General features: G+C 37.5%; 1 protein-coding gene across 1 annotated transcript; it reads left to right on the forward strand.

Annotated features, from left to right (window-relative positions):
* The first annotated feature begins 161 nt into the window (after positions 1–161).
* Positions 162–14,618, forward strand: rorca (RAR-related orphan receptor C a). Its single transcript, XM_059503853.1, has 10 exons — positions 162–519; positions 9,268–9,353; positions 10,213–10,354; positions 10,601–11,056; positions 11,292–11,413; positions 11,645–11,777; positions 12,092–12,199; positions 12,544–12,654; positions 12,761–12,873; positions 13,728–14,618. Exons 1-10 carry the CDS (start codon positions 513–515, stop codon positions 13,887–13,889), a joined length of 1,440 nt encoding a protein of 479 aa, XP_059359836.1. The 5' UTR covers positions 162–512; the 3' UTR covers positions 13,890–14,618.
* Positions 14,619–15,656: the final 1,038 nt, after the last annotated feature.

Raw genomic sequence — 15,656 nt, forward strand, 5'->3', positions numbered from 1 at the left:
ATCGCCAACAATCGCAGCCGCAGGAACCGCGAGCCCGCGAGAGATTCCCACGATACTGTTGTGTTGACACACTGCCACACTTTCCCACGCGCGCTCGAGCTTTGGCACACGGATCCTCCTTAAAGCGCGTGACCGAGTGCGAGTGCGCGCGCCGCTGCCTGGGGGTACGAGGCGGGCCGGTGGAGCGAGATCATGTGAGAGTCCACGCGCCGAAAGTAGGTTAGACTACAGAGAAACACAGACGCAGAGAGAGAGGGAAAGAGAAGAGGGCATCATTTTATTGCATAGCTGACAGTGCGACAGTGGGGGAAAAGCTGTGATGAAGCGGAATTTACTCAGAACAACCGGATAAGAAGAGCAAGCAGGCTGTGCAATAACTTACGAGGTTTAGAAGTTATTTTCTTGCAACCGCTCTTTTTTTGGAGTTTTCAGAATTTTACCCGAGTTTAACTTTCGGCGCTGATCAAATGTACCGGAGTTATATTATCGTCCGCAGATAATATAGCATCAAAATGAGAGGTAAGTTAAAAGAATAATGCATTCATATAAACAATATTGTCTAATAACTTTTGACAACGGTAATAGTGATTGGGTTTGCTTTGATGTTGCAGGAACTGCGCAAAGTCCTGATTAAAGGAAAGCACGCGCAAGCGCGCAAAAAATATCGCTCAGATAATCTGCAGTTTGGTTGTTTGTAACATATTATGTTTCGTTCTACTTTGGTAGCTGTTCGCCACTCAAACATATACAGAAAATAACCAGTACACGGAAATTATAAACTTTGCATAGTTCTGTTTTGTTTCTTCGCTTGCAACCGTGAAAGGGAAGCGATGAGCATAATGTAGGAAACGTCTCACGGGTTGCCATGTCCGGCTTTTATAAGTCAAATCGGGATTTTTTTTCATGTCTCTACCATAAAGTCTCTTATAAATATGATTGGTTTATGACTGTCAGACACGCATGTATGGAAATACACATTTTAGCCAAAAACTATGCTTATGAGAGATTTAAGATATTGTATATGTGTGAAACATTTTAATAATTTTTAAAGGTATATAATTATTGAAATGAAGTAGGCTACTTTGCAGCAAATTAAAATTAAGACTTTTTGATATTTTGCTATAATAATTCTGTTATTGAACCATTTTCTGCATTGTATGCTTACATATATATATATATATATATATATATATATATATATATATATATATGTATATATATATATATATATATATATATATATATATATATATATATATATGTATGTATGTGTGTGTGTGTGTGTGTGTGTGTGTGTATGAGACTTGTTATAGCACTTATATATTATTGCTCTTTTTGTTGTTTTTGATTGCTTCCACTGTCCTCATTTGTAAGTCACTTTGGATAAAAGCGTCTGCTAAATGTATAAATGTTATATATATATATATAAATTATATATAAGTTATATATATATAAAATTTAAATATTTGGCAACACCCCTCTAAATGTAGTTACTTTTAACTGCCACTAAGCCAAACCCATTATTTAAGAATCAAACAACATGTTTAACCCTCTGGGCTTCTTCGCCCGAAAACGGGCGAAAACTTGAACGTTTTGAAATGTTTAATTTTTTTGCTTCATCGGATGGGTATGAAACTTGGTGACTTTTGTTGTATTACCTATATGAACACACAAAAAAATCAAGGAGATGATTCTGATATGTTAAAGGGTCGTAAAAAAAAAAGTCACACTTAGCTTCCTCCCGCCCGAAAACGGGCGACATAGGAAATGAATGGGAAATACGAAAAAATAGGAAAACTCAGAGAAACTTTTGGTGGTACAAGCTACAGATCAGCAACTGTGCTGAAAAAAAGTGTACAGCAATGAAGGGGTGACACTCTAGAACATCAAGAGTGCAAATAAGACCCCCCCCCCCCCCCACACACACACCCACGCACACAAACACACACACACATACACAGATAAACTGGCGACTGCAACAGCAAATTTGTAGAATATTCCACATAAAATCAATAAATGAAAAAAAAAACTTGCTCAAATGCACACACACACACACACACAGAGAGAGAGAGAGAGAGAGAGAGAGAGAGAGAGAGAGACTGGTAAGACTGCAACAGCAAATTGAGAATATGCAAAAATAAATAAATAAAAAATACAAAAAGAGACTCTCGCTCAAATGCAACACACACACACACACACACACACATTCACTCACACATACACACACACACACATTGTGTTCCCTTTCTAACCAAATGCTATAGTTTGATTGTAATCATAATGCAAAACCTGATACTTATCTAAACATTTTTGTTAAGAAAATAAAGTAATCATCTTTTAGAATATCTAAATGTATATCTAAATAAAAAAAACGAATAAGATAGAGAAATCATGTCTAAAACAACAAAAGGAATCAAATAGCCTTTCTACATAGGATATATAGGAAGCTATAGACAGCCTACAGGCTGGTACAGGACATTACACAAAAGTGGCTATTTTTTAAAGCCACTAGATGAAGTTCTTCTCCTGGAACATTTTTTTTTAGGCTGGCACTCTATTTTGATGTGAAATGCTGCATTTATTGAATTTTTTTTTAAAAATAAATATATAAAAAAAAATGATATATTAATTCTAATGGAAAAAATAGCTCATAAAAATTATATAATTAATGCAAAGTATCATAAAAAATCTAAAAATTCTAAATAATAATCAGAAAACATTATAGAACAAAAATATATTTGATTGGTTATCCTGGGAAAAAGTAAAGTACAATTTTAAGGCTTCGCCCGTTTTCGGGCGGGAGGAAGCTAAGTGTGACCCATTTACGAAGAAGCCCAGAGGGTTAAAAAAGCTTAAAATTTGATTATCACGGGGTACTGTCATTTGAACTTTGTTTACTTAATGGAAAGTTAAAATACTGCATTATGGTCGTGAGCAAAGTCGATATGCCTTTGGTCAAGTGTGTAACATTTACAGATGAACTTGAGCTCCTCTGAATGTTTGTGTTTTTATCTTGATAAAGCTTATCAATAAGTTGAGGGGAGACTGTGTGAGCTGCTGGGACACAGGGAGTGGGGTGTATCTGCTGCCGCGCTGCGTGTTGTTGTTTTTCAGTCTCAGCATGGCCGCCGGTGTGACAGAGGAGAGAGTCTGTCTAGCTGCTCCATTGACCTACTTCTGTCATTGAGGATTACACAGCATATTACAACACTGAGAGATCAGGAAGAGAATTGGTCAGTTTTAAGATCGGTTAAATGTTTTCCTCATTGTTGGCATCGTATTTTAACCTTAACCTAGTGTTGAAACCCAGCATAACAGCTTGATGGCAAAGGGACGTTAAACCTAAAATGCCGTATGAAGGAAACAGCGTCTCCTTTGGTGCAAAGGCGTAACAACGTGTCACGCTTAATTAGCTTTCATGTCAGTTATATTAATTTATTATATCATCATAATGTTTTATTTTTCAGTTGCTATATTTATGCTTGTTGGAGACTTTTGTAAGAGTTTCTTCACTGAAATCCACTGAATGTGCTAAACAGAGACTACAGTAATAGTAGAATTGACAGTTGTAAAGTTATGTTGTAAAGCACAGCTATTGAAATAATGTAATTAGATGAGCATTGGATATTCAGTATATTTTTTCGGACTTTGTCCATGATCCTGAGGAAAGGCACTCTTATATTTGCCAAGAGCTGTAGACTGTAAGCCACTGTGGCTTTAAAGACTTAAGCAATGAGCAGTCTATAAATGAATGCTGAGCAGCTTAATGCAGTGGCACTTTGACACCTGCCCATGAAGTTTCCATTCATTTAAACCACAACTTAAGCTCAGGCATTGGTAGAATGTGAACAGCCGCTTGAGGGGTTCTTCCAGAGTAATTCTTAACAATATATTTATCATAATTGCTGCACACCTAAGGTGCGTTCTTATGTTTTTTTTAGTTAATACATCTTGAATAAAAAACCCAGCCTTTTTGTAATGTGAAGCTCATCTCTTCACTTTTTTTCCCTTAATGACTCATTGATAATAATGACCAAACTATTTTTTTTATATATCTTTTTAGCATTTTTATTATTGCTGTCAAACGATAAATGGCATCCAAAATAAAAGTTTTTGTTAATACATATATATATATATATTGTGTGCTGATGTGTATACTTATGTTTATATAAATACACATGCATGCATATATTTCAGAAAAATAGGTTTATATAGGTTATATAATGTTTATATATTAAATATTTATTTTATATATATTTATTTATAAATACATGTACTTATTTTCAAAATATATGCTGTATGTGTGTGTATTTATATATACATAATAAATATACACAGAACATGCATATATTATGCAAACAAAAACTTTAATTTGGATTCAGTTAATCACGATTAATCTTTTGACAGCAATAATTTTTATACAACTTTGTTCACTTTTTTTCTTATATATTCAATATATAAGACCAAAAATATGTGAAAAAGGCCTGTATTTATAGAGACTTTTATTATTTCACAATCCCAGTAGGCATCAAGATAATTAATGCCCATCAAGAGTCACCTTACACTCCCTATCAGCTCATGTTTTTCAACTTGGTGTTGTTACTTATACCAGAGAATTACTCAATCCCTCTGTACATATTTAAAGAGAGTCTTGGGGTGTCATTCCACCATCTCAGTTTACTTAGTATAGATAGGTCATTTTTAAGTGATGTGGGAGAGGAAAAATCATTACAGCTTACCACAAACCTCTTTGAAATCTCAAGTACATGTAAGCAGATGAAAACTAAACCCTGCTTGTGTGAGTTCAAAGCAACTGCTGGTGAGGACAAAGAGCAGACTCAAAAATTGGCTCTAATCAGAATGTCACACACAGATCAAATCACACAAGTTAGGTTAGTTATACACTGTGCAATGCAAATGCAAGGTACAGGGTAAATGTGACCTTTGGACGTTGCTGAACAAAGTTGTTTGATTATGTGAGATAAAAGGACAAAGTCTCTGAATATGTGTTGGGTTTTTCCCAGCATCGCTCTATGAAACTGCTGACTGGTGTTTGATGGACTGACGCACTGACTAACTGACATAGAGTGGCCTAGGGAGAGGAGATGAGAAGAGCTAGATTACTAACCCCAGTTTGCCCGATAAACATAGCACTCTAATAAATCTCCTCTTAATTAGTTTTTGGCTGTCTGACTGCATTTGCCTCCGGCTTCTACAGCAGTGCTCGAATCGGTTAATCAAACAAGAGCTGTTTGCTATACTTTTGATTTGACTGAGTGTTTGTGGAGATTGGCTTGATATGTTATTAATAACAGCTTTTAAAAGATTAGTTAATTTATTAATTGATAAAAGGGGATTTTTGTCTTTTATACATAAGCTTATATCAGAGGTTCTTGTATTACCCGATACAACAGGCAGACATATTATGCAATTGTATGGCAATTCTGTCAGCCCTTTTGACCTCAGAGTTTTAGTCTGTGATATTTTTTCCATTTTAACTCGTCGTTATCTGTAGGTCATGTCCCAAAACCATTCAAGCTGGCGGTTATTGAGCCTCTTATTAAGAAACCAAAACTAGATCCTAGTGAACTGGCAAATTATAGGCCTATTTCAAATCTTCCATTTATGTCTAAAATTTTAGAAAAAGTTGTGTCTGCTCAATTGAGCACCTTCCTGCACAAAAATGATCTGTATGAAGAATTTCAGGCCCCACCATAGCACAGAAACTGCACTTGTTAAAATTACAAATGACCTGCTTCTTGCGTCAGATCAAGGCTGCATCTCATTTCTAGTTTTACTTGATCTTAGTGCTGCTTTCGACACCATAGATCATGACATCGATTACAAAACTATACACGTATTCAAGGGCAGGCTCTAAGATGGTTTAGATCCTACCTGTCCGATCGCTACCATTTTGTTTACTTAAATGGGGAGTCATCTCATTTGTCATCAGTAAAATATGGAGTGCCACAAGGATCCGTCCTAGGTCCCCTTCTATTTTCAATATACATGTTGCACCTTGGTAATATTATTAGAAAATACGAAATTAGCTTCCACTGTTATGCTGATGATACTCCGCTATATATCTCAACGAGACCAGATGAAACCTCTAAATTATCTAAGCTAACAGAGTGTGTTAAAAATGTAAAAGATTGGATGACCAATAATTTTCTCCAATTAAATTTGGATAAGACAGAGATATTAATTATTGGACCAAAAAACACTACACAGAATCTTGTAGATTACAATCTGCAACTAGACGGATGTACTGTTACTTCTTCTACAGTCAAAAATCTGGGTGTTATATTAGACAGCAACTTGTCTTTTGAAAATCATATTTCCCATGTTACAAAAACTGCATTCTTCCATCTTAGAAACATTGCCAAGCTATGAAACATGTTATCTGTTTCTGATGCAGAAAAGCTAGTTCATGCATTCATGACCTCTAGACTGGACTATTGTAATTCACTTCTAGGTGGTTGTCCTGCTTCTTCAATAAACAAGCTACAGGTAGTCCAAAATGCAGCGGCTAGAGTCCTTTCCAGGTCAAGAAAATATGATCATATTACCCCAATTTTACAGTCTCTGCACTGGCTACCTATTAAGTTCCGTATCAGTTACAAATTATCATTACTTACCTATAAGGCCCTAAATGGTTTAGCTCCTGCGTACCTAACTATCCTTCTACCACGCTACAATCCATCACGCTCCCTAAGGTCACAAAACGCTGGACTTTTGGTAGTTCCTAGGATAGCAAAGTCCACTAAAGGAGGTAGAGCTTTTTCACATTTGGCTCCCAAACTCTGGAATAGCCGTCCTGATAATGTTCAGGGTTCAGACACACCCTCTCTGTTTAAATCTAGATTAAAAATGCATCTCTTTCGCCAAGCATTTGAATAATGTATCTTTTTTACATACCGTGGTAACTAGGATTTACACAAACTCCAGTCTGGATCCAGAACACCTGAGAAGAGATGATGCTGACCCTCAGAGGACCCCAGATGATGCTAACCCTGAATCAACAACAGAACTAACAAATATTGCTACAAGTGTAACTGCATCATATAATAATTATTAATAATATTAATAATGTTCATCATCTGGCTGACTACGACTTGTATACATTTTTCTACAAATCCTGTCATACGTGTACAAACTGACAGTCACCACTTACAAGCTATTACTAAATATTGTAGAAACATAATTTTCTGTAAAGTTGCTTTGTAACGATTTGTATTGTAAAAAGCGCTATACAAATAAACTTGAATTGAATTTTCATTGATGAAGTTCATGAATTCATTGATAAATTGCCAAAAACCTAAAGTTTCTTGCCGTTACTGTTTGGTATGTAATACTTTCATGTAGTCATTGCAGTTTGCTTTTATTTGACATTTTGCATTGTGATATTTCCAATATGAAATGTTTTGTTTTGCGTTATGAATGTGTGTGTATATCTACATATCTCATTCATAACATGGTATAGGATTTATAAAATTCAACCTCCAACTACCATGCACCGCATTCACAACTTAAAAATAGATTTATATGAGCGTTACGAGACAGCTGGGACTGTGCTCAAATTCTTGACAGGCTGCCACGTTGAGAGCAAGTGTAAGTTACAGAGTCTTTAATGAGTGTACTGTAGATATTCCAAATGTGCAAAAGTAATAAATCACTCACATGCATTACATAAATGCACCTCTTGATCATATGTCGCTTATTAAAAAAGAAAAAAAAAGTTACTTGGTGTCGCATACAGAGGCCTTGGATTTTTGTGAAACTGAAAACTTTCCTGATAATATAATGGTCTTTGATTTTTGTGGTTCCACCTAAAACCCACCTTAAAAGAAAAAAAAAATTAATCAGATTACAGCGATTGCGAGGTTACCACACAAGCGCCTCCCTCGGCTCAGTAGGAAAGTGTGTCAGTAGAACGGCTCAGCCACATAGCCTGACAGTGCTACGCAGGTGAGTGGCATGTGAGCGGACGAGTCAGAATCAAAGCCACGCTGTCACGAGCCTATGGGAAAGGGGGAGGGGCTGGAGGAAGGCATGCTCGTCACTGCGTTGCTAGGGTGATCTCTGAATGAGTGTATTCGTGGAATGTAGCCAGACAGCAGTTATATAACACAGGGAGGGTGAGGGCCAGGGGCTCAGAATGGGATAGAATGAAAGAAAGCGAGCGAAAAAGACCAAATATGCTCCATTTAGTGATTTCACTGACAAATTGCATTATGGAATACATTTTCTTTTCTTTCTCAATGCTTTGAAAAGTGCTTTAGCAGATTGTGTTTGCCAGCATAGCTTCTGGAAACATCAAGCAGACATGTCTCTTGTCCCCTCAGATCAAAGTCGATTGCTCATATGTGATGCACACATCAACAAGCATTTAGGCCCAAGTGTGAGTCCTCATGTCATTATCTCTGGACAGCAGGTTCCCTGTCATGACACATTAGCCGTTACCTAAGATATTACGTCATTGCTCAAACCATATTAATAACATTTCCTACATCCAGATCACCTGAGAGGACAGTGTTCCCTGGTAATAACCTTTATTGGGATCATCTGTAATGGGGGAACTTCTGAACCATATGCTTCTCAAGAAAAACGCAATTCAGTGATAGTCCTTCTGCTTGAATAAACAGTTTATTGAAAAGAACAGCTTGTTTTATTGGGATATAGAGGACTTACTTGTGCAAATGTAAGTGTAAATACTGTTGTTTGGTTCTAAGGAATTCTTTGCGCTCAAAGGTTCTATTCATGAACCTGCAGCTGTTTATAATTCCCATACAGAGCATCACAATCTGCTTAATTCCAGCGCAACTGTGCCAAGCAGAGAGCGAGCTTTGTTTATAAAGCTGTTTTTGATTCTGTGGTCCAGGGACTTGTGTTATTATGTCACCCTGAGTGGGTCAAAACCTAAAGTCTTTGAATATGAGCTGTAGCATGTAACCCCTCTCTTTATGCATTAGATGTGTATTGTTACTGTTGAAGGAATATGACACAAGCCAAGTTTCCACATCCCTGTGAGAGTCAGACCAGACCTTCGGGCTCTGTGCCGACCTATATTTCTTTTGTCATTGAACGATTGCTCAAAGATCAATGGGTCAAACAAAGAACGCTGCCGTAGCTCACATTAGAACTGTAATGTAGATAGTGGATGGCCTTCATTGCTTTGTGCTTTGAGTCAGGACTTTTCTATAGGCTGTGTATGAGATAAGTGTGTCAAAGTGTAGCTAATGTTTCAACCACTTCTCCCTCTCTTAGCACAAATCGAAGTAATCCCATGCAAGATTTGCGGGGACAAGTCATCGGGCATCCACTATGGGGTGATCACTTGTGAGGGCTGCAAGGTAAGTGAGCATCCTTTCATTATTTATGCTCAGGTTTAAAGGGATAGTACTAAAGTACTGTTCTATAATAATTTACTCGCCCTCATGTCATTCCAAACCTGTATGTTTTTCTGTTTTTCTACTTTGACTAATGTTTCACTGTTTGTCCATACAGTGAAAGTCAAAGGGATCCAAAACTTTGGACCCCTATTATTGTATGGACAAAAAGACAGTTTTCTGCAGAAAAATGACATGATACAGCTTTGTAACAACATGAGGGTGAGCAAATAATTATAGAATTATCTTTTTCTCTTTAAAAGACCCACATTTCTTAGACTTTGTTTAAAGGTTTCTGTCCAAATGTTTTCCCTAGAATGTTCCCTCAGCTTCAGATATAAAAAAAAACTAGAACAAACAGTATTAAAGTATACAAGACTTGCAAGAAAGTTAGAGTACCTTGTAGTGACACCCTGGTGACGTCTTCAGACTGTTCCCTGAAACAGTAAACAATACAACCACTTTATCTGATTGGCTCTCTGACGAGTCAGAAATCTCAGTCAGCTTGTATTTGACCACAGGACACACTATGTGTGCCAGATCTGATCTAACGTTTCAGACTCTGCTGGAAAATGCTATGCTATTTGTATTGAACCACATTACTCAACCATGTTTTTGAACCATCATGGATTACAAATGGCATTAATAAATCATGTCATATAATTGCACTGATGGCCGAACCCATACAGCTAGATTTTTTGGTACTATGAGATTTTAGAGTTAATTCAAGATTTAACCTTGATTTACGAACTCAGAGGAAATGGAAATAAAGCCTCTTCTTGACCTTCTTGTTTTCTTTCTTTCCACTTTTTCATTCATCAAGGGCTTCTTCCGCCGAAGTCAGCAGAACAATGCGATATACTCCTGCTCCAGGCAGAGGAACTGCCTTATTGACCGAACCAATCGCAACCGCTGTCAACACTGCCGCCTGCAGAAGTGTCTGGCGTTAGGCATGAGCCGCGATGGTGAGTCTAATCTTACGCAAGAGTGCATTTCCTACTGGAAATGGAATCTCCTTGAGTCCTATTAAACGCAGCTGCAGTCTCAGTGTGAATATAAGGACTTCAGGACTTCAAAGAGACATAGACATATCAGAATAAATAATATGTTATAATGTTGGCCTGCTGTTTTTTTTTAGCTTGTTTTTCAGTTCTTAGCAACTATCAAATCTAACGTTCGTCTTTCTTTCCACACCCTCTTATTCTCTGCAGCGGTGAAGTTTGGACGCATGTCAAAAAAGCAGCGTGACAGCCTCTATGCCGAGGTTCAGAAGCACCAGCAGTCTCAGGAGAGGGCAGGGGGTTTGGGCAATGGTGTACCCGCTCATGCTGGTGATGAGGTCGGGGAGAAGGGCAGCAGTCACGGCCGGGCCTACAGTCGGGGCTCCAGCACCACACTTAGTGACCTGGATGATATAACCATGCTACCAGACGGTCTTCTCTTTGATCTGCCACTCACTCCCGAGGAAGCTGCTGACTACTGTAGCCTAGATCTGCTAGGAGGAAGCAGTGGGAGCAGTTCTTCCTCCCAGAGTTCTCCTGAGCCGAACAAACAGGAGTTTAGTGACACGACACACATCAAACACGAGTACCAGACACTGCACGAGACGGGACTTTACACTCGCTCATTACTTAACCCACCTGAAGGCTGTTCCTTGATGGAAATCGGTTAGTATACTGTTCAAATGGGAATGTATGCATATTATATTATATTATATTATATTATATTATATTATATTATATTATATTATATTATATTATATTATATTATATTATATTTATTATATTATATTATATTATATTATATTATATTATATTACTGATATCTGCCATAAATCACTATGTGACATGTTTCCATAGTCTATACAAACTTTGGTATGTTGTGTGTGGTCATATTTTTTAGAACGGATTACACAGAATGTGGTCAAATCCCACATCGAGACAAGTCAGTACAGCACAGAAGAATTGAAAAGATTTGCTTGGACCCTCTACACACCCGAGGAGATACGTGTCTACCAAAACAAGGTATCTGTAACAAAACTGGCAATGGGATGCATTTTACTTTTTAATACCATATGTATGATGTGATCCAAGCGATTGCCCAACCTTACATTCCATTATAATGAATCACACAGAATACAATTGTTACTGTTCAAATTTTTAAGAGGCTAATTAAAATGTACGTCAAATGCACATCATAATTGCAGAAAATCTGAATATGGGTGGAAGAGTCTAACATACATTTCTTTATCATAGTCCACAGAGATGATGTGGCAGCAGTGTGCTGTGTTCATCACGAATGCCATCCAGTATGTAGTGGAGTTTGCCAAACGCATCTCTGGATTCATGGATTTGTCCCAAAATGACCAGATTATCCTTCTCAAAGCAGGTCAGCATCAACTGTTGTCCACATTAGTAAATAAATAACTGCAGTAAATATAATCAAGTGCCCAGTTTATATTTCTAGTCAACCCTTCTAATACAGTGTATTTATTTACAGTATGATAGTTGTATATTTGAGATCAGACTGTATGTATTTTTTGCTTCTCAACTGTGTTTTGACAATGGCTCTTTTGTAATTTTTCTCTCATCCCTTTCCCACGTTTGTGTCCTCCCTTTTTGTTTTCCGGTGTGTATGTGTGCATTTCCTCCCTCTTTCCTGTCTTTCCTATGTCCATCTTCTATGTGGCGCTGTCCACCCAGGCTGCCTGGACGTGCTGCTGATCCGAATGTGTCGGGCCTACAACCCCATCAACAACACGCTGTTGTTCGATGGAAAGTTCGCAAGCCCTCAGCTCTTTAAAGCTCTCGGTGAGTCTCTTCCCCAGACCTTTCGCATAATTTAGCACCCTTTGACATTTCAATGGGCATGTTGGGTACATGTATGCAATTAACCCGATCAATGGTGAACCAAGTGCTGTAAAATCATATGATTAAGTCACAGTTAGTCTTTATATAGAACTAGACAAACATCTATTTAAATGGAAAACAGTTCAATTGAAACCTTTCCAGGTCAGTTGAATGATTGTTAAGGTTGGATGGGTTCCCATCTGTTTACCATTTCTTGTTCTGTTGGGCACATGACAATGTTGTGAAATTTTACAGCTCTTGCTCGATTGTATTTCAAATGTTCTCTGTGTTTTTCATGTATGTAGGTTGTGATGATCTGGTTGGTGCTGTGTTTGAGATGGCTAAAACCCTGAGTCGGCTACAGCTGTCTGAAGAGGAGATGGCTCTGTTTACCGCCACTGTGCTTCTGTCTCCAGGTAATTTCACTATAACTTCAGTTTAAAGTAATCTTGAACTAACAGTGTTTCCAAAGGACACATAGCCAGACATTAGAGCTTACTCTTCCACTTATTTATTTCACAGACCGTCCTTGGTTAACAGATGCTCAGAAGGTGCAGAAACTTCAGGAGAAGGTCTATGTGGCATTGCAACACTGTCTTCATAAAAGTGGTGCCCCTGAGGAGAAACTGGCAAAGGTACTGGGAAAAAATCTAAAGAATAAGTGAATAAGTTCACACTCTCACAGCTGTTAAATATGAGAAAATCAGGAATGTCAAAATAAACGTATGCAATTAATAAATATATTTATGCCGTTATTATTTTTATGCAGTTCACACACTTAATCAATTTGACATTGTTTTGATGTACTGTGTTAATTCTAAAAACTGAGCAACAATGGAAATTAGTAACAGATCTGTGCTACAAGAGTTCACCCATGCAAGTGTGCTGTTTCATTTAATATAAATATCTTAATAATAGATGGAATTTGTCAGAAGTTATTTACTTTTTAAATCAAACCCAGATGTAATTTGGAGTCTTTTTATGGTGAAATTGAATTTAGATTTAAATATAACTTTGTGCAAATGAGTTGTCATTCACTTAAATTAACCAATAGCTGCACATATTATGTATTATTATAAATAATTGTTACACATTACTATTCAAATGTTTGAGTTCAGTAAGTTTTGAAAAGAAATTAATACTATTTTTTTTTACAAAGATGCATGAAATTGATCGAAAGTGACAGTGAAGTCATTTATAAAGATACAGAAGATTTCTGTTTTAAATACATTCTGTTTAATATAACAGTTAACAAAAAATTAACAATATTACTGTTATCTTAAATCAAATTAATGCAGCTTGTATTGTGTATTGTTTTCCTTAAAATTCAATAAAATGCATTAACTTTTCACTACAAGAACATACATTTAAACATTTAATAATTTGATCAGTCATGCCAAACAATATTATAAATAGTTTTTTTTTTTTTTTGTCAAGTTATGTTAAACAAATGTCATAACTATCTTTACTTCTTCTGTTGTGTCAATAGATGGTGTCCAAGTTGCCCATGATGAAGTCTATTTGCAACCTCCATATTGATAAGCTGGAGTTTTTCCATCTGCTTCACCCAGAAACGGCCTTCAACTTCCCTGCTCTCTACAGAGAGGTTTTCTGCAGCGAGATCTCCTTCCCAGACTCCACTGAGGGCTAACAGTCATTGAAGTGTCATATTGGCTCTGATGAGAGACAGAGAGAGGATGAGACCGTTAAAGAAAGACAGAGAATGGAAATAGGAGGAGGTAGATGGATTTGTGTTTGAGAAAAAACAGCAACACACTGACAGTCTTGCACATTATACTTTAGGACTCCATCTACAGTATAACCTCCCTCCTGATGGAGTGACTCACTCCTCTATTTGAACAGGTCCCAGATTTCTTCAGAAGACGCTGTTAAATGTCAGCAGTCCTTTATGGTGCTGGTTACTATTACTCATGCTACCTACATATAATGACTCAAACAGAGCAAATTATGTATATTTAATTAAAAAGAGTACTCGAGTAAACTTGGAGAGTAGATCTCCCTAAAAAATTAAATGCTTGAAAAGTGGATCCTTCCCATTTTGCGGGTACTCTTAGGAAGAGAACTATGAATGTAACCCACCTGACATTTGGCCTCAGGATTAAGACAGAATGTATTATGAATTCCTGGCCCATATGTAAAGCAAGCTCTTAAGGCTTGGTTTCTATAGATGAACAATTTTGAATCCATGCAAAACTGTTCAAAGGGACCAATGCATACACACCTGAGGTTGTAAACGCCACATGAGCACCTTCACTTTCACACTCATCACTAACGCACAGCACACTGCACAGACCACATGTGCACATGGTGTGTTGTCTTTTGAGCTCTTTATTTTTGCATATAAATTTAAAAGATGCAACTAAACTAACAAAAACCTCATCCTTGTTACCCTTTCCCACGCAAATGCCACTTAAGTAAAGATATTTGATGATATTTTGATATCCTCATTTGATCGGAAACCACATGCATGTAGAATGATAGATGTCATTGAGAATATATTTATAAACAGAGCCTGTAGATAGCATATGTAGGCAGAGATATAAAGTTGCACCTTAGCCCTTTCAAAGACTTCTCAACCATAGGAGTGGAATTCTGGGCTGGGGTTAGAGGCAGGCGGACAGCACTTCAATACTTCACAAAAAAATGACCTTGCAGGAGCAGGACTTTGCTGTCGCCTCACATTAGATGGCGAAAAGACAATGCCTCTATGAGACTTTCTGAAGTGTAGCAAACCACTCATATGGCTGCTGGGAGCAAGGCCTCAGGAGAACGCAAAGAACACTGAAGGAAGTGGATGGAAGGAACCTTATATTTTTTTAGAGACAACAGACAACCTGAGCTCGCTGTCAAGCCATGAGGACACCACAGAAATGTCATCAGCTGTGAGGATACTTGGATTCACAGGCCGTACCTCATGCTTTGCATTGTCTGATGTGGGGATCAGTGTTGTGTTGCTGTGTGATAATTCTTTCCCTTTGTGTTCAATTATAGCACAAACTATTGGTTGACGGAACCATCAGCTACCCCCCTGAGTTAGGGAGTACTCTTAGTTTATGTTCGTTCAGTTTTGCGGTTCAAACCTGAGGGGAGAAAAATCTACTATCTGTCCGCAGTGTGAAAGCAGCCTTCTTTCTTCAGAGGCAGGAAGTCCAGATTGGTCTCGGGGGAGTTTTAGGAGTGGCCCAGAAACCGGAATACAAACTTAAGCCCAAAGGAGGGCTTTTCAAAGCCCTTTAGTGCCCAGCTTTGTAAGATTACAGGGTATGAAAGATGTTTCGAATGATTGATTAGTATCAACGTCCAGTTTCCTGACCATTAATTATAACCAACTCGCCTGACCTTTTATTTTTGCACTGCTGGAACAGTGCCTGTCTATATTTTCTTGTAAGATTTTATA

This window comes from Carassius carassius, chromosome 21 (assembly GCF_963082965.1).
Source record: "Carassius carassius chromosome 21, fCarCar2.1, whole genome shotgun sequence".
NCBI classification, from domain to species: domain Eukaryota; kingdom Metazoa; phylum Chordata; class Actinopteri; order Cypriniformes; family Cyprinidae; genus Carassius; species Carassius carassius.